The sequence below is a fragment of the Gordionus sp. m RMFG-2023 genome, chromosome 5 (assembly GCF_954871325.1).
Source record: "Gordionus sp. m RMFG-2023 chromosome 5, tfGorSpeb1-WG-v2, whole genome shotgun sequence".
Taxonomy (NCBI): domain Eukaryota; kingdom Metazoa; phylum Nematomorpha; class Gordioida; order Chordodea; family Parachordodidae; genus Gordionus; species Gordionus sp. m RMFG-2023.
In genome coordinates this window covers 8,988,729-9,008,243 of record NC_088779.1, presented here as the reverse complement: position 1 = coordinate 9,008,243, position 19,515 = coordinate 8,988,729, and the positions used below count along the sequence as shown (strand labels likewise).

At 28.2% G+C, this 19,515-nt stretch overlaps 2 protein-coding genes and 1 long non-coding RNA gene across 3 annotated transcripts; 1 reads left to right on the top strand and 2 right to left on the bottom strand.

Moving 5' to 3' along the window:
- Window positions 1–3,097: 3,097 nt before the first annotated feature.
- On the top strand, window positions 3,098–8,080 carry LOC135930135 (coronin-1C-like). Its single transcript, XM_065466921.1, has 6 exons — window positions 3,098–3,218; window positions 5,578–5,912; window positions 6,709–6,889; window positions 7,130–7,241; window positions 7,411–7,605; window positions 7,744–8,080. Exons 1-6 carry the CDS (start codon window positions 3,098–3,100, stop codon window positions 7,991–7,993), a joined length of 1,194 nt encoding a protein of 397 aa, XP_065322993.1. The 3' UTR covers window positions 7,994–8,080.
- Window positions 8,081–8,291: 211 nt separating this feature from the next.
- On the bottom strand, window positions 8,292–18,628 carry LOC135929496 (homeobox protein 4-like). The gene is made up of 10 exons (XM_065466102.1): window positions 18,485–18,628; window positions 18,289–18,441; window positions 17,825–18,245; window positions 17,613–17,781; window positions 17,226–17,568; window positions 17,089–17,177; window positions 16,480–16,576; window positions 14,660–14,863; window positions 9,997–10,850; window positions 8,292–8,363 (listed from the first exon to the last, which is right to left on the bottom strand). Exons 1-10 carry the CDS (start codon window positions 18,525–18,527, stop codon window positions 8,292–8,294), a joined length of 2,445 nt encoding a protein of 814 aa, XP_065322174.1. The 5' UTR covers window positions 18,528–18,628.
- Window positions 12,261–13,181, bottom strand: LOC135929497 (uncharacterized). The gene is made up of 3 exons (XR_010572601.1): window positions 12,997–13,181; window positions 12,588–12,780; window positions 12,261–12,397 (listed from the first exon to the last, which is right to left on the bottom strand). It is a non-coding gene; the product is annotated as an uncharacterized LOC135929497 (long non-coding RNA).
- Window positions 18,629–19,515: the final 887 nt, after the last annotated feature.

The following is a 19,515-nucleotide window of genomic DNA, read 5'->3' as shown; positions in this document are numbered from 1 at the left end:
CCCATACGCTTCTGCCGATTGATTGCATTTAATGCAAATATAATGGTTTAGGAAAGGTACGCCCAAGCGTAAATTGATTGCATAACGAAAATCGTCGTTATCTATCAGCTGGTTATTTTAAATACTGGGATATGAATCTAACCATTCATGGCCAGAGTTGTTGAAATTAAGAGATCTTATGAGGAATTTATGTTGGTGATCATCGCTCAAGTTGAGGTAAGCTAAGGAACGAGATACCAATCCTTGATCCCAATATTTTTATTTCGTTGAATCTGGTGGGGCTGTGTTTGGTAAGACTTTAATATTCTAACAACGTAAGGCATTATCTAATAAATTATTAATACCATATGCATTTTTCATATTTTTGCTACATCTGCTATACTGTCCGAATTGAATGTTGATTTCTAATCCGATAAGCTCAAATTGTGACGAATACTGAAATTGTTATTGTGTTCGACTTTGAATTATCAAAAATCTGTATTTGACAGGATGTCAGTATACATTACATATTATATTTAATAAATACGAAAGAACTATATAACAAAAAAATTAACGCTTATTAAACTGAAGAGTATATATTTAATTTAGGTGTGTTCATCTAAATTTTGAAAGTTTAATTGAATTTTATTGTCGAATTTAAATAATGTTGTTAAAAAGTCCGACTTGGATCTATTATTAAAAACGGCCGGATTAAGATTTTAACCAAAATAATATTATGTAAGCCTGGAGATTTTGCTCATATATGGTAAAGTTTGGACTTATATTTGCCATATCTCGTGGCTTATATAATATGTCTAAAATCTTAATCAGGTCGTTTTTAAAAATATACCTAAATCGGGTAATTAAAATGGAGGATATGCATTTTTAAGTGATTTCTATTCGTCTCACTTAAAATTTACGATTGAAATAGAGAAACCTAATATAATATTTTCTAATATCATCCATAAAATTAAGAGAGATAAACTGAAAAATCTTGATCCCCGATATCTATATATTGTCAGGTGGGAAGAAAAAAAAGTAGAGCTAAAGAAAAAATCTTATACAAATCTGGCATATAATTGAAGCACTTGATGACGAATGTATAATGATAGACAATTCACTTCTTTTTTCCAGAAGTTAAAGTCTAAATAATTAATCGGGCCCTATGGACAATGTTAATATTGCAGATGAAAGGGAATAAAAAAGTAACAATATGTAACATATTACAAAACAAGAGCGAATAAAGGTGGTATACCCTTATAAAAAAATCTTTAGCCTGTTATTTACCGGATTATTAAATATCCTTGCATATGAGGCAAGGAAGAAAATTAGAGAAACCCGAACTTTATCTATTAGCAATAACAGCCACGTCTATTCCAGTGACCTAGGTTTAGGTCAGGAGGGAATTTTCAGGATTAATATATATTCTATAACCACAGCGATAAGATTGCATGGAGATACATTATATGCTATTTTAATTATACATTGTACTAATAATTTTATATACAAATAAAAATTGATAATAAAAATTTGATTTGAATAAATAATTTTAAATCTTTATGAATTTTTCATTAAAGGTTTTAAGGCCATGTCCTAGGTCGACCGACCTATTGATAAATAACTAAAAAGCAAATGAATAAAAATTTAAACCAAAATACAAAAAAACGAGAATATAATACAAAAAATAACAATGTTACCAAATACTTAAACAAAATAGATTGCCCTGGTTAAAAGCAGGGAAATTTTGAGGATATTTTCTCCCTAAAAATTTGAACAAAAATCTTTGAAGATCAAAATTTTTAGATTTTTTATATTAAAAAATCCTATAGGGTTGAATCTTTAGGGATTTTATTACTAAAAAAAGTCTTGGATTATTTAAAACTATTTGATCATTTTTTTTGAGAAGATCGCTCAAAGATTTTTTTTTAGATTTATTATTTTTTTTATATGTTTATTATTTTATTTATTTTTCGATAAAATAATTTGATGTAAATATTTTTTTGAATTTTTCTTTTTATTATAATATTTTATAGGTTATTTTTAATGTTAATTTTTTTATATATATTTTTTTTTAAAGGTATATTAAAATAAAAATTCAAAAAAATATTTAATATTAACTCAAATATTTACATCAAATTATTTTATCGAAAAATAAGTAAAATAATAAATTTTAAAAAATCTTTGAGCGATATTCCCAAAAAAATATGATAAGAAATCTTAAGATATTTGCAGATAATTTTTAAAAAAAATCTCAAGATTTAATCCCACGAGATTTTTTACAAAAAATATCATGAAGATTTTAAAATATTTTGAGCAAAAATCTGGGAAGATTTTTTTTTGAAACTCTGTTCTAAAGTTTTTTAATCTCTACTGAAAGTAATTAAATATCGAAATTAAGTTGACCAGGACACGGCCTTAGAAACTGAAACCTAGCCTAAACATTTATAAACAATTCCTTAATATATTTTTTTTCTCCCGGGAAACTTAAGTTAACCCAACTGAACCTATATATCAAAAAGTTCGACATTCTATCTTCAACTAAGATTTCCTTGTTTTATAAAAACACTAAGAAAGTTTACAATAAATCATAATATACAAGTTTACTTATTACTTTGTCATAATATTAATGTTAACCATTTTTATTTATAAAAGAGGTTATACTTCTAGAATTTCTAAATTTCTTTATATAAAATATAAAAAAAAATACTAATGCGTTAAAAAATTTAAAATTATTTATAATTTGTTTTTCTTTTGGCATATACTGTTTGTGAAATATTTTCCTTAAATTAAAACAATATATATTTTATGTTTTAAATTAAAAATTCACTTTTAAAACGTCAACAATTCATTTTAATATATGAAAATCGCAAGTAAAACCAACAATCAATTAATTTTACCTTATTTTAATTAGGTTTTTTTATTATAAATAATCCTTTAAATCTCATTAATGTTTATAGTTACTTCGAAATCGGTTATTAATGTTACATTGGATGTTATTCATTCGGGAGAAGTGATCCTCCTAACTTAAATTCAAACGAGACTTGCATTTATTTACAAATCAAGACTAAATTTTAAATATTAAAGCGATAAAACTTTCAAAATTAGTAAACTAGTGAGTATGAATCCAGCCGCCAAGCTGAGAAATGTTTATGGAAGCGTTCCAGATCACAGGGACCAAGGGTGGGATGGGGTACCTATAACAAAAAATTCTTATGAATCACAATATTGCCACTCTAACGGTAAATTTATGCAAATGATGAGATATTATTAATAATTTTTTTTAAAGAATTAAATTATTAAGAAATTAAATACTTACAAACATTGTTTGAACATCTGTTAAGATCAGTTAGATTTAATATGTTATGTATTGAAAAATCGAATTCGTCATTTTCTTTACCATTCATATCTCCGAAGGATTACCATTCCCGTTAGGCTCATACCTTTTGAAAGAATTCTACTTGCAATGTTAGCCTTTATTCCAACTTTTATCATAAATTTTTTATTACTTTTTTGCCCACCCATCATATAATCCATCATTATTTGAATCATGTCGTGGTGGGTAATCATTCTAAAAATGTCAAAATCAGCTTAAATTTCGTTTACCCCCCCCCCCACCCCACTTTTATGATTGCTTACTTACAAATTTATGGCCCACTTAAATCCTCCATTGCTTCATGTGTGTATAGCTTCTCCTTAGATCCCAATTTTGTTTTATTAATGAATTTTACATAACATAAAAATAATAACCAGATTTTCATAATATATTATCAATCAAAACATTATTATAGCCTATCGGCAAATATCACGATTGATATAAAAAAATATATATTTATCTGATATTTAAAAGAAAGACCCTACAATATTTAATTAACTAAAAAGTTTTATAAATTAAAAATGATAGTTTCAGAGTAATTTTTCTTAGGAATTTTTAAATGTGATGTAAATTAGTGATCTGCATCAGGCCTAATTTTTCAAACCCGGCCCGAAATTTTTATTATAAAGTTTTGCCCGGCCTGGCCTGAACCGAACCCGAAATTTTTTTTAAAAAAATTTTGCTGGCCCGGCCCGAATTTATTTAAATATAGAAATTAATTTTTATAATTACTCAAAATAAACGATATATGTTATTTGGCGTCTACTTTCTTTAAATAAAATCACCTATTTTTATTTACATAAAAAATTCAACATAAAATTGATAAATTTAGATATATGTTAAAAAATTTCGACCCAACCCGGCCGGAATTTGCTTAAAAAATATTAGGCCCTGCCCGGCCCGAAGTCCGTTAGGGCCGGGTACTAGCCGGGCCTATTTTTGCAAAACTCTAATGTAAATAAATCTCCAACATTCGCGGTAAAATGAAATGTTATGCATTAGGATTCTGTATCTTATTTATATTTATACCGAAATTATCGTTAAAAAATTGCAAATATCGATAGTGATACTTTTTTTGTTGTTATATCGGTATGGTTTAAATTGCAATTTATAATTTGGGCTTTATATTTTAAAAATTAATAGATGATTAATTTATTTAATAAGCTTAAATGAAGGATTATGTTTGAATAGTATTCATCATGATTTAATTTATCACTATATTATTATATTTACCAATTTAATATATATATATATGAATCTTGTCAAGTATATCTTGGCTCTGATATAGTTGAAGCTTATTGATATATTCATTTATATAAAAAAAATTACATAATTAGAGTTTTCCATTGGACTTATTTTTCGGGTTAAAAAATCGATCTGAAGAAAAAATTAAAAAAAATTTGTCCGACCATTACAATCAGAGTAATTAATTTCCTAAATTTTTTTTCGAAATTGGTCCAAGTCAATCTTAAAAAAATTATTGGACGATCCTATCAGGCCAAGTTCGATAGAATTTCTGTCACTTTCTTTTCTTTTCTTTTCTTTCCTACTCCTTTCCTTTTCCTTTCTTCCTTCCTTCCTTCTTTTCTTCCTTCCTTCCTTCTTTCCTTTCCTTCCTTCCTTTCCTTTCCTTCCTTCCTTTCCTTTCCTTCCTTCCTTCCTTCCTTCCTTCCTTCCTTCCTTCCTTCCTTCCTTCCTTCCGTCCATCCGTCATTTTCTATTATTTAGATCACTCCATTTAGAGTGTATTAAAGTTATAAAATATTCATTCGATTTTTCTAAACATTGATTTTCTAAAATCAATTGGGTAGCTTCGAGTAGATAATGGCCAATGTTAAAACTGAAATGTTTCTTTTGAATATTCGGATATAGATTGTTTTTGGGCCTCGCCATGGCAATAATTTATATCAGAGAACTGCATAGATCTATTTTCAAACTCAGCCCGAATTTAAACCATTTCTAATATTTTACGATAGCCGGGTTTTTTAAATTTTGTTATTTTAAATAATTTAAGCTGCATTTTAAAAGTTATTTAAAAAGAATGTAAAAATATGAATAGGTCTGCAATTTTTCCATTTTTAAGCCCAGTACGAATTTTTAAAATAATGCGTCTTTCGGGTCGGCTTCAAGACTCTGGTCAATAGTTCACAATTTGAAATTATTCATTAAACCACATTTGCGAAAGAAAGCATTATTTAATATTTATTTTCTAAAATAATAATCAGGGAAATGGCTAGCGATAGCCGTTCATTCTCAAGGTGGTGGTGCTTTCGTAGTTTTTCCCATGAAATTTCACGGTCGCGTTGATGAAAGGTATCCTCGATTCGTAGGCCATACTAGACCAGTCTACGATTTAAGATGGTCCAATTTTAGGGATAATATCATAGCTTCCGCCTCTGAAGACGCCTCGATAAAGCTATGGGACGTTCCGGAGGAAGGGTTGACAGCCGATTGCAAGTCATATATAACTAATTTTACCGCCCACAAGAAAAAATGTGTTAAAGTAGAATGGCATCCGTCGGCCAACGATACACTGATTAGTTGCGCTTACGACAAGGCGGTAAAAAAGATGATATAATTTATTTGAAACATTTGTTTAAATAGATTTATTGTTTTTTCAATTCAGTAAATGGATATATGAAAAGGTGATTAATACAATTAAATCATCTTACTGACATTGAGTTTTACTTTATGTAGAAGAGTTTTCAAAAATATATAACAAAAGCAAATAAACGATTATTTATTTTTGTTATAACCACTAAGTTACCAAGAATAAATATTGATTAACCCTTTTTAATTATCTGTTCTGAGAAAGAAAGAAAGAAAGAAAGAAAGAAAAAAAGAAAGAAAGAAAGAAAGAAAGAAAGAAAGAAAGAAAGAAAGAAAGAAAGAAAGAAAGAAAGAAAGAAAAAGTAAAAAAATTAAACACGATATCTTTTTCCTTTCTTATCTGTTTAGAAATTAATGAATAAATTTTTATTTCTTATCGGATGTATGCCAATATTCTTTTGCAATTTATGAGTATGTTGGGTATCATCTAGAGGTCTCGTATAGAGGCGTCTTTAAACTGAAGGCCTAACCGCCTATTGTTCTAAAAATTTTTAACTATCTCAATAGTTCTTTCTTAAAATTCATTTGCCCACCCTTTAAAAAAAATTATTGTTCCCCCTGCTCACCAGCCCAATGTTTAAAATATTTCAGCCCGTCCACTCGTAATAGTGGCGGGCCGGAAAAAACATGCCCATAGTAGACCTAATAATGGTCAAAATCGAAAATGTCGGCCCATAAACTTATACCAAAGTAACGCTGATGTGATATCGCTGTTCAGTTTTAAGTAAAATCTCATCTATATTTAGGTAATAGTGTGGAATTGCGAAAAAGGTAAAGCCTTCAAGACCACCATGTTAGACGATTCGGTTTACGATGTCTCGTGGTATTTCGATGGCTCCCTAGCAGCTGCTACTACAAAAAATAAAACTCTTTACATATTAGATCCCAGAGCTGCCAAGACCAATGATTCAGTCGTGGCTCATGCAGGTTACTATATTTGTTTATTCTATAATCTATATGTGTAGCCCAGGATTTAAAATGAAAGAACTATTAGGCTCCACATAAATTTTACTTGGGGGCTTGTTCATTTATTGTTAGGTTTTTGGTTGTTATAATTTTTTAAATAATTTTGGTAATCCTCCTTACTCCCCATAATACATATGAAAATACTTTTTAAAAAAATCCCAAATACTTATATCGTGAAATTAATGTCATAAATTAACTTAGGCGCTAAATGCATGAAAGTTGTGTGGCTAGGCAAAACCCCTTATATCTGCACTACCGGATTTTCCCGCACGAGTGAAAGGCAAGTATCCGTTTGGGACCAGAGAAATTTAGCGTAAGCTTATGCCATTTTTTTCCTTAACCAAATTCGATTTGTTTAGATTATCTAGCATCTTATGATCTTTATTATCAGGGTTATCATTTGTCTTAGTTTAAAATATTCGATTCCAATGGTATTCAATTGTTGCATTTGATTTTTTTTTAAAAAATGATACACAACAAAGGGAAGGGCCCGTACATTTGGAAATAATCGATAGCGGACCCGGTGCACTTTATCCATTTTACGATCAAGATTTATCGATTTTATACATTGCCGGTAAAGGTGACGCCAACATTCGTTATTACGAGTTGAGGAACAGCCCACCTCACTTGATCGGGTTGAATCAGTACTCGTCTAATAATCCTCAGAGAGCCGTTGGGTAATAACTAAAACACAACCTTTATTTAATATTTTTTTCAAACCTAACAAGTTTCGTACCTTAAGATTACTAGTTTAAATCATTTACACACAACTTATAAATGTATATTATATGATCTATGATCACATTTTGCAACAGATACATGAACAAAAGACACGTTGCTACTGGCAAATGCGAAATATTTCGATTTTTTAAATTGCACGCCAACGGCAATTACGTAGAACCTCTTTCTATGATAGTACCCCGCCGACCAGACTCGGGATTTCAAGATGATCTTTACCCACCCACCAATGGTCCAGCACCAGCCATGAGTGTTTCAGATTACGAAGAAGGGGGTAATAAACCACCGACTCAAGCCTCATTTGAAGCCGGCGAAGAACCAGAGTAGTTATGGACAAAATATTATTTCTATATTCTTGTGTACTTGCTAAATATTAATTTATAATTTATCGTGATGGCCGAGCAAATGTTTAAATCTGTGTTAAAAAAAAATTTTTTTAAAAAAAGGTGACAAATTTTTCTAATTAGATTTAACATAAATATTGACCTTTAAAATTGAAAAGGTTTTTGTATATAAGGTTAAAATAAAAATTATCTGTCGAAGCACACGGCAACAAGGTTTTTTATTTAATAATTTAAAACAATATAAATATTAACATATAATACACAATTATAATGAGTATTTATTATGAATGAATCTTGTTGAGAAACCAGTCAATCTCGCTATCAGCCAGTCTTGACAAAATTTTCTTACCGTCCTATAAATTTTTAATTGAAATATAACACAGTACATTGAGTAAGTTTCCGTTCAATTTTTTTTATATATCTTTGAAAATAATATTGAGATACTTAACCATCGATGATGGTACATACCTAGATTGGCCATGCACTCACTAAAAGTGAATATCAATGAAAAATAGCTGAGGAAGCCATTAAGACGCCATTTTGGTTATGGATGGCATATATAAAAAATTTTAAAGTAAAACAATATACTACCTCACAATCATTCCATTCTCACAGGAAAATATGTATTTAGTAGACCAAATTCATATAATTTAAAGTATTCTGGATACTATATAGGTTTTTAAAAATGACGTATCGTCAGTCTAGGTATTATGTCATGATTGGGGCATAGCAACAACCACAGATTTTTAAATTGTTGATACAAGAAACCTGTCAATATATTGATCAGTTTTTTTTCTGTGAACTCCTATTTTAAGCTAAACTATGTTTCTGAAAAGTTTCATGCATTTATATCGAATAATCTTTGAGATATGAACATTTTTTTTGGAAGTGACTCGTAGAAATAAATTATTATTTGGAAACAAGTTTCAAACTAATACTTAGTTTAATAAATTGAATAAAAATATTGATTATTGGATGTTTTTAAAATAGATTATTTGTAAAAGTAAAAATATGAAATATAGTATTTAGGCTGGATTCATAGAGCGATTCGATCCAAGACGATTTAACAACTAAGTGATTTAAAAATTTTTAATGAGATCAATTTTTCTTTATTAAAATCAATAATTCTTAGATTATTTATCTGAATAGAATTAGAATTAATATTAAAGAAAAATTGGTCTCATAAAACTCTTTAAAATAGATCAGCTGTAAAACGTGTCGGATCGGATATCACTATGAATACAATCTTAAGGTAATTTTGTTTCCATTCCGATAAACTCTTTATAAAAATTCTGATAAGGGTTAAGAAAGTTTTCCCATTTTGATGATTTATTTTAAAACTAATTTAAAATATAAGTATTACCCTTCCTGAACAAATATCACTATTATTTCAGAGATTTTAGATGACACATATGAAAATCTCCCCTAGTCTTAGCCATTTTAATTTCGATATTTAGAACCAATATACTAATAAACATATCTTAATTACAAAGGAGATTTTAATAGAGTGCCTTGTACAAAGCTAAATATATGTTTATCTATTATGTATAGATGCCAATCATAATCTTAAAATATATACCAATGATATCCAAAAAATATGTTAGAATTTATTAAATATTTACAGCTGATACTTAATAAAACTTTAATTAATTTTAAAATAGCAGATTTTTTTTTAAACTTTAATAATATACATGAAAATAAGTTAATAATTTAAGCACCGAGTCAGATTTTAGTGATCACTCCAATATTTTTCTTAAAAAAGATAATATTCTGAATAATTTAGTTCGTAATCTCATTTTCTAATAAAGCTAAATTAATAATTTTATAGCACAATACCTGTCGATCTAACATAATTTAAGATGAAATCTTGTGAAAGGGAGAGGGGGGGGGGGGTAGGGGAGTCGTAAAATGAACAAATTTTACAAAAATAGTTCATTATAATATTGGTCTAGAATTGAGGAATAGTAAAATTATATATGAACTCACCCTTTTCTTTTTACGCTTCGCGTGACTGTGATTGGTATTCCCGATTTTAGTTTCTTCAAAATCTGGTTCCAATAGATGTTTAAAATTTTCCTTTCTGCACGCATTGCTCGGTACCTTAATTTCCTGATTAACGTTTCCCAATCCGTCATCACCAGAAAAATCGCGAGTTTTATCCATATTCTTGCTGGATAAAGATATCAAGAAATTTAAAACTTCCCTTTCTTCCTCGTTTTGTATGGGTAAAACAGAGTCAGGATTAGTTGTTAATTTATCGATATGATCGTCTCTGCATTCATTCTTATAAGAAGTGGTCTTATTAACGCGTGATTTTGATTCATCAACCAGAGTAGTGACATCACAACTAATATTTGCAAAATGATTAGTGGGATAGATTGAGGTGTTAGAAATTTGTGCAGAAGTGTAAGGAGGAGCACTTCCTTTGGGCAAAATTTTTCGCATGTTATTAAGATGAATTTGAAAAGGAGGAGCACTTTCTTTGGGCAAAATTTTTCGCATGTTATCAAGACGAAGTTGAATCAACCCTTGTAGTTCTTCCTTATATTTATCATTTTTTAAGTTGGCTGCCACACCTTTATTCCTCTTTAGAGGTAGTTTGGATTTGAAGGATTTAGGCACGTTACCGCTAAGGTTAGCAACGAGGGGGGTATTATTAAACGTTAGTGGAGCGATCATTAATGAGTTTAAACTTTGCGAATGAAGAGGGGTATTCGGGTTAATTAGATTCATTAGATCTGATTGGTTAATAGTCTCAAACCTCTGTAAACCATTTTTCTCTGCCTTTATCTGATGCAAATCGTTTGTAGGGGGAACTATCTTACCAGCGGCTATATGATCTAAAGATATAATTTAGCTAACACACTTCGTAATAATAAAAAAATTATTAAAAATTTTAAAGAATATGCAAGGGAATTTGGAATATCTCAATTTTAAATTTTTCTCGAGCAATTTTTAAAGATTGAAAAATCTGATTTTAAACTGAAATGTATTCCAGTTAGTAAGAAGTTTGAGCCCTATGAATTTCATATAAATTTCGCCATAAACATTTTGTATTTTGAAATTTATATGAAATATCTATGCATATAAATAGGGTTGTTAAAAGACTCCATTTAAGCCGATTTTTAAAAACGGCTAACTCAATATTCCATCCAGAATACTATCACGCAAGCTAGAAGATTTTGTTTGCAGAAGAAACAAAGGTTTTGGACATCTATTAGAGAAATCTCGAGGCTTAGGCAATGTTTTTCTGGCTAAAATACTGAGTTAGCTGTTTTTAAAAATCGGCTAAAAATGAGCCGTTTAACAACACTACATATATGAAATTTGACAAATAAACGGTATTTATTAACTTAGAATATGGCGACTGATACCGACCAATTAAAATTGATTGATTATAATAATAATCATTAAAACAGTTTGCATATTTTAAATAGGTTCAAACCGAATCACCGACCATTTTAAGGCTTTGGCTCAGATGACCAATTCTTAATGGTTTCGATGATTAATTCGAGTTTGATCTCTGTTTAAAATTGAAAGATTCCGAGTATCTATGGATTCCCCCATAAAACATTTTTTAACCATTTATATCCTCGGGTAATATAAAAGTTAGTGAGTTCAAATTACGTTTCTGTTCTAATTATAACCCATATAATAATTTTTATCGGAATAGAAAAAGTGAGCAGTTTTTAGTCGATTATATTTGTAACGCTTGTCAACCCATTTGAAATGATAAATTATATTTAAAGACAAAATTAATAACTTTTATTCATAAAAACATCAAATAAATATTCGAATAATAGATTTATTTCATCATTTTATTTAATATATATATATATAAATAATTAATACCAAATTTTTAAAAAAAAATAAATTACGTATAAAAAATAAGATTATTATAAAACATAAAAAAAATAAATAATTTTGAGAGTTAGACTAAAATGTTTGTATAATAAGTTTGAGTAGTTTTTCCCTCTTCCAAAAATATAAAATGTTCCTTTTTCGCTTATTTTTAACAGCCATAAAAAGAATCACTTTATCTAACGTCACGAATCATTTTTTGAAAGATGGCCTCCATAATGCCGGCTTATGTGTCTAGCTATGGTCGATTTACCAACGCGCAGATTAAATTTTTCTTCCAATACTGTCCTGATCTCGTCTAGGGTCGAGCGTTTATTCGTATTCCGCATTTGCATTATAAAATTCACGTGTTTTCGAAGCAACTTGAATCTTGGGCCGCCGGATTTTTTAGCGTAGTCCCTTCCTTCTGAGGCGTAAATTTTCAAGGCTCTGTTAATTTGGTGGCGGGAAAGATCGAGCGAACGAGCTATACCCAAATTACCCATACCTTCTTGCGATAACTTAATAATCGTTTTCCGCTTTTCGTCTTTAGTAGATGTGAGATTGTATATTTTTTTAAAGGGGAAAAAAAAGTGGTTTATTGTCAATTGATCCAAAATAATTTTAAATTGGTATCAAATTCCTTATTTTTCTATCGGTTCTTAAAAACTCAACAGAATTAAATAATTATGAATTTTACAAGTAATATTTCATAATGAAACTTATAAGTGATGTACCGGATTTTGGATTATGATCCGATCGGTTTTATAAAAATGGCCAGGAGAAACAACAATATGTTGACAAACCTCCCCATACTATTACGCAACTATACGTGCACTTCTTCTAAAAAAAATTCCTTGAGATCTCCATTCCCAAGATTGGGGTTATAAATGTATATCAATGACGATAAATTCCGCAATTGTACTATATCTAAATTAAATATAGTAAAACTTGAACTCTTGATAAATCGGGCAACTCAATAATTTGACCAAAATTTTGAGTCCCAATCAAATTCCTATTAACTATTATTAGTCTTGATAAATTGGGAAACATTTAATTTTTGATCATTCATAAAATTATTGCAACTCAAATTGATCCGATTAATTGCGAATAAAATAAAATATGATAGTCATAAATTTTTAATACTTTGATTGTGTTAATATAAAACAGTAAGACTTGTCGAATTTGGGCTCTCAGGAATTCGGGCAAGTTGAATTTGACCAAAATTTAGGGTCTCCATCAAATCCTTATTAACTCAGCGGTTCCCAAAGATAGGTTTTACATGTAATTATTTTTAAATAAATCTTCGCGAATATCCTTTTTTTTTAAAAAAAATCGACAAACGGGTTGAACTCGTAAATTGACAATCCTGATAATTCGAAGTTAATTTCAAATAATTATTATACATGATAAGTTTTTACATTTACTAAAGATTTCGCCAATAATTCCATACTCGGAACTATATTGGGTGATTACTATATTTATATTGTATAGTCAATAATTATCACCTTGGCCTAAGAGTTTTTCTCAAAAAAAAAAATTTAGCAGTCAAATGTGGAAAAAACAAATATAAATTAAAATGCCTTGAGGTTGAGGGATTTTCTCAAGCACGTGCATGTAGATTGAGACGAAATAGCCTACATGTAGCAATTATTTAACTATAATCAGGACTGCAGCCATTTTTAAAAAAAGAGAGGAAAGCTTGATGAAGAAAGACCATTCATTATAAAATATGAGATGATTATAATCAGTGCTGTTAGAATAACCAGAGATACGATTTTTGAGAAAATTATGAATGTAGCTAGTCAGATTTTGTAAAGTGTTGTTAAGCGGTTCGATTTTGGGCCGATTTTTAAAAATAGTGAACTTAATATTTAGCTAGAAAATTATTAAGCCTGGAGATATCGCTAATAGTTATCCAAATCATTGTGTCAGCTATGAGCAAATTTTCAGGCTTGAATAATATCTTTTCTGTATAACATATTGAGTTAGCATTTTTAAAAATAAGCTCAAATCGAGCTTTCAAACACTACCTTTATTGAGAAAACTTTATAATATATATAAAATAATAGATAGGCAATTATGTAGCTAGGGTTTGACAAACCTGGACTTTTATTAAATCTCTCAAAAATTAAATTTATAGCTGGCATTTATTATAAATTATAAATTTTGAAAGACCTGATTTACCAGAATTATAAAATAAATTTAGTAACTACTACGCTGTGAATATCAGACAATTTTGTCGTAAACCTTTGAACTACACTCAATTTATATTCAATTTTATATAAGAGTTTCCACATAGATTTTTAGAAAAACCAAAAATTAATACCAAATGAAATTTCCATAGATAGAATTCTATACATGCTGGAATATGATTCTAAGATAAAACTATAAAAATGCATTATAGATAATTCAAATTTTAAAAATCAGCTTTGCTAAGTTTCCAAGTAAGTTAACTATGCCAAGTAACTAGTTAATTTTGAGAAAAAGCAATTTCCACGAATTATGCATTCTTATATGTGTTAATCGTATAGATAGAATAGTGTGATACTAGTTTGGCATAAAATCTTAAAGTGGGGTTATACGTCAAAATAAGACAATATTCTAACTATGATCTAGATATTTTAAAACTTTGATCAGCTTGAATATTTAATTAATGGCTTAATCACCCTTCCCCTCTCTCTAGAAAACGTTGCACATCCGTTTAAAACTCAACATTTTTCAAATAGGAAAAATGATTGAAATTTAGACATTAAGGTCCAATATATTTCAAGCAATCATGTGCTATTTTAAGATTGATTTTTTAAACCTGTGAATGAATTTTTGTTAAGTCTAGTAGAAGTTGATAGAGGTGTGGCAGGTTTGACCGATTCAAAGTTGGCGAGGGAATATGCAACAAAATTATTCTTGCATGGAGAGATTAGTTCGTCGTAAAGGTTGTTAGGGAACATGTTGGAGGGATCAAAGTTTAGGAAGGAATTGGCTACATCATCGGTCAAGCAATCTTTGGTGTCTTAATGATGCATTTTTTATGTAATAAAAAGAAAAAAAAATATATTTTATTTTAAATTTTATAAATATGGAATAAATCATCTAGCGGTTATCATAAAACTTGGGATCTTCTAAAGTTCAAAAAAATTTTTTTACTATCTTATTTTTAAAAATCGGATTTGGGGTCAATTTATAAATAATTTTCCTAGCATGTGGACATTTTTTTTCCATTCAACATCTATTTTTTTTTAAAATGGAATACATCCTTATTTGTGGAGGAGTCTTGCCGATAAATAATATCTCCATTAAGCAAACTTTTCACTCCACCCCACAAATATAAAAGATCTCTTTTTTTTAACTTAAAGCATATTTTCAATATCTCTCTAGATTATCGAAAAATTTTAGGTTTAAAGAGAAAGGCAAATCTCGCATATTTTTTTTAAAAAAATTATTTATTATTCTCTTGAGATATTGTTGGAATTAGAGCAAAAGATTGGAAATTATTTAATTCTACTTAAATTAGATAGAATTTAAGAAAATTATTTTAAGGCCATGAAGGGAGAAGAGTAGAAATAAATTTATTTCAACATAATTTGATGGGTTAGTGTGCAATTAAGAATAGTGGATAGAGAGCAATGTTATTAAGGTAGCTATTGAAAGTAGGGTACGTTATTTTTAAGTAATGACACTACTTTTTTATATAAGAAATCACTAATTGATGGGCGTCATTTAGAGTAGCCATAGTTCAAAAATATTTTAAAAAATTGGCCCGACTCTTTTGATATCAGAACTTGGCTACTCTCACTAAAACTCAGATATGTTGTTGAGTTTATCCTCGTTTATAGTAAGCCTAGTAATGTTAAATGGCTAACTCAATATTTTAGACAAATATGTTATGCAAGTCTCAAGATTTCGTAATAGATCTTCAAATCTTTCTAACAACTATGAGCAAAATCTCCAGGTTTGCGTAATATTTTAGGCTAAAATATTGGATTACCCGTTTTTAAAAATCGAACTGTTTTACAACACTAAGTAAGCCCCATTCACTAAACGATTCGCATCGCAATATATGATTTTCAGATTTCAACATAAGCAATACGCTTCATAGTATAGTGCTCATTATAAATCATTAATTAGCGAATCAGTAAACGAAACTTGGATTTTTTTAAAAAAAATTTTTATATTAAAATATGGTTATTAATTTAAACATTTAAAATTGTTTTTTTAATAATATTATATTCTATTTTTAACTTTGGCATTATATTTATTAAAATTCCATTTTTTATTTATTTCTGAACTCTAATTCCGCCATTTGGGATTCCCAATCATTTACGAAGGGATACATCGGTCTTATTTATTATAAGCATGTATCGCTCAAGCTATGCGATACAAAAGCAAGCTAAAATTTATAATGACTGCATGCGATGATTAATCGCTATAACAGAAAAACATAATAAGAATTAGGTGTGCATTTATGAAGTATCATCGAATGAATTGGAGATAGTTTATAAAATGGCTCTCTATAATAAATCTATACCTTAAATAACGAAATATTATTGTCAATACAAGTAAAATTTGTAACAAGATATATCACAGTTGATATCAAAATTATTCTGTAAATGCAAAAAAAATTGTTACTAAATATGTTGAATAAAGATTCAAAATCAGGGTCTGTTTCCATGACATCCAAAATATCTGAAATAACATCTTTATTCAATGAGCTAATGGATGTGTTCTTATAAGAATAAAATTATATAAAAATAAAATTATCAATTTTGTTGATCATTTATTTATGAATCAGTGACAGAATCCCAGACAAAAAGACAAAGATCATGACCCCCAAATTTAAAAAAATAAATACATTTAAAAAGCAAATATTTTTAAAATTAACCCCCCCCCCTTAAGCATTGAAGCAAATAGAGTATTCTTGACTAGTGACTTTTTGTCTGTTAGAATTTTTGTCCAAGACATTTCTGTTGTTAATTCTCAAATTATATATGTTTTTCTTAAATTTCATGATTGATTTTAAGTAGCAAATTAATAATAATTTTTTAAAACAGGTATAGGCATACAGCTTTTGAGCCATTATTTATAATATAAATATTAACCTAATTTATATCTCTATGTTTTAATCTTAACCTCAGCTAAGGGGCTAATTTCAAAAAAATATTGTACCTACTTGGAAAAATATAATGGTTCTTTAGCTACCCACACCAAAAATTAATATGGCAAAATTTAAAAATTTACTTGATTATCAGGATCGTTTTTATGGTCATTTGCATCATTAAAAATGGGTTTAAAATTATCTTCTATAACATTTTCAACTTTTGAATTTGCTAATTTAATGTGTTTACAGAATAAGTTATTCAAAAATGTGAACTTACTATCATTCTGTTTAACAAAAGCAATGTCTTCTTTACCATTACTAACTATGTTCTCATTAATTGGTGAGTATCCTTTAGTTACTGGAGTATGTATAATATTAAGTTGGCTTCTAATAGTATCAACATAATTTCCAAGATTTAAAAATAAGCTTTCTCCATTATTTGAAGACAAATTGGGAGGGTTAATATTATCAATAGAATCATTATTTTCAAATTTATTTGTGGAAGTATTATTTATTGATAAAGGGGTAAGTTTTTTATTAGGGGAATAAAGAGTTTTATTAATTACATCAGCAAATGCATTTTGAAATTTTGAATCTTCTAATAATTTTTGAATCAGATTCTATTGCGAAAATATATATTTATTATAAAATATAAATTATTTACTGGCCATTTAATCCATTCTTGTGGTGATTTTTTAAATATTGAAGTAACAAAATCTTTTGGGAGCTCACCCTTTAAATTAAAATTTGGCTTATTGATTTTATGATTATTACTATCAATGTGATTAGTTTTATCAATGATATTTTTATGTATTAAAGCATGAGACACTGAGCTAATATTATATTTATAATAATAACATTTAATATTATAAAAACTTATTTTTGATTGAGGAATTGACATTATTATTAAATATAGCTGGCAAAAAAGCATTCTGATTGGAAGATATAGAAGTTACGCTATTAATTAAACAATTTGTATTGATCAAATTATTTAAACTAGATATTGGATTAATGATATTAGAAATATGATATATATTTTGATCTTTAGGGTTATTATTTTGAGTCCATTCTGTAACAATTGGATATGCGGTATTATGAATATCACTGTTAATAGCAGAAGTTTCATTACATCTAAAATCTTCTATAGTTTTTTCATTTTGACATAAATATTGAGAAGAGTTGTTACAAAACTGAGGTTCTTTTGTATTTTCAAAATACTCAATGTCATTTTTGGCTTTTTTAACTAAAGTGTAAACATTGTTTATAATTCCCTTCAAAGATTTAACTCTCTTGTGTTCTTTTATATAAATATATATTAATATCTGAAATTATTTATAAACCTTTCTTGAGTTTGGAATATGAGAATAGTATATCATAAAGGGTTTCGTTCATGGTAAAATTATTATGATTACCTGCATGATCATTGTTTAACCATATACATTCCTTTTTATATGCCAAGGTAGTTTGGTAAAAATTGTTACTTTCCAGGTAATCTTAAAATTGATTAATAACTGTGGGAATAATAATTTATCAAACCTATTATCAATTTTGATACATAATAAGGGTCTAGTATATGCATTTTTAAGATTAATCTTTTCAATTATTGGTACGATTTGGCGCGTGGGGCATCGGCCCGAAAAATTTCATATGGGTTTGGAATTAATTAGATAATTTATAAAAATAAATGATTGCATTTTTGATGAGTTATATGACAGGTTATAATAAATTGGATAATAATTATTACATTTATACGCAATTAACTATATAAAAATGTATTGGTAAAAAGAATTATTTCCGAATATATTATTAGATATTTTTATATTTGATATATTTTTTTATATTTTGTTTTACCGATTATAGGACAAGCCTAGAGTACCCATGCACCCTTAAAAAATCCCTATTTTATTAAATATCACTTTAAGATATAAAATTTCCCCCTACACCCCACCAAAATCTCCTCAAAATATATAATACATCATTAAACAATAATTTGAAGGAAAAATAAGTAAATTAATAATTTTTCTAAATAATGATAAATATTTTCAAAAAACCATTTATATAAAAAAAGGTGATAAGCCGAAATTAATTTTATAAAAATGAGGCTTAAAATTTCGCGTAAAGAGTAAAGACCTTTAATATAATTTATGATAAGAACCCCAACAAAATAGTGCCCCCCCCCCTAACACAATCCTGAACATGCCTATGTTTGGCGATATAATTAAATTGATGCCAAACAAAAGACATAATTTATCAAATTTGGTTAATTCTAAGTTACCACCTTTTGCTATAGAAAGCGATATTGAAGATTCGAACATGATAATATTCCAATTCCGATAAAGCAAGGACGTCATTAGCCTTTGCAATCTCAGCCTGAAAATAAGTTTTTTAAAATAATTTTTAAATAACTTCTTTTTTTTAGCTAACATTTACAAAATGACCCTTTTCTGTCACCTCTTGTGTATATTATGTTATTAATTAGCAAGGAATATTTAAAAGCAGCATAAAAAAACATATACAGGCGTATAAATGCATAATTTAGTTAAAAAGTTATTTTGTTATTTCAAAAA

Coding starts and splice junctions, on each gene's coding strand:
- LOC135930135 (XM_065466921.1), top strand. CDS start 3,098: ATGAATCCAGCCGCCAAGCTGAGAAATGTTTATGGAAGCGTTCCAGAT. Junction 3,219..5,577: donor ACAATATTGCCACTCTAACG/GTAAATTTATGC, acceptor AATAATAATCAG/GGAAATGGCTAGCGATAGCC. Junction 5,913..6,708: donor GTTGCGCTTACGACAAGGCG/GTAAAAAAGATG, acceptor ATCTATATTTAG/GTAATAGTGTGGAATTGCGA.
- LOC135929496 (XM_065466102.1), bottom strand. CDS start 18,527: ATGCATATACTAGACCCTTATTATGTATCAAAATTGATAATAG. Junction 14,864..16,479: donor ATCTTTATTCAACATATTTA/GTAACAATTTTT, acceptor TGCATCATTAAG/ACACCAAAGATTGCTTGACC. Junction 8,364..9,996: donor CGAAGCGTAAAAAGAAAAGG/GTGAGTTCATAT, acceptor AAAAATTTATAG/GACGGTAAGAAAATTTTGTC.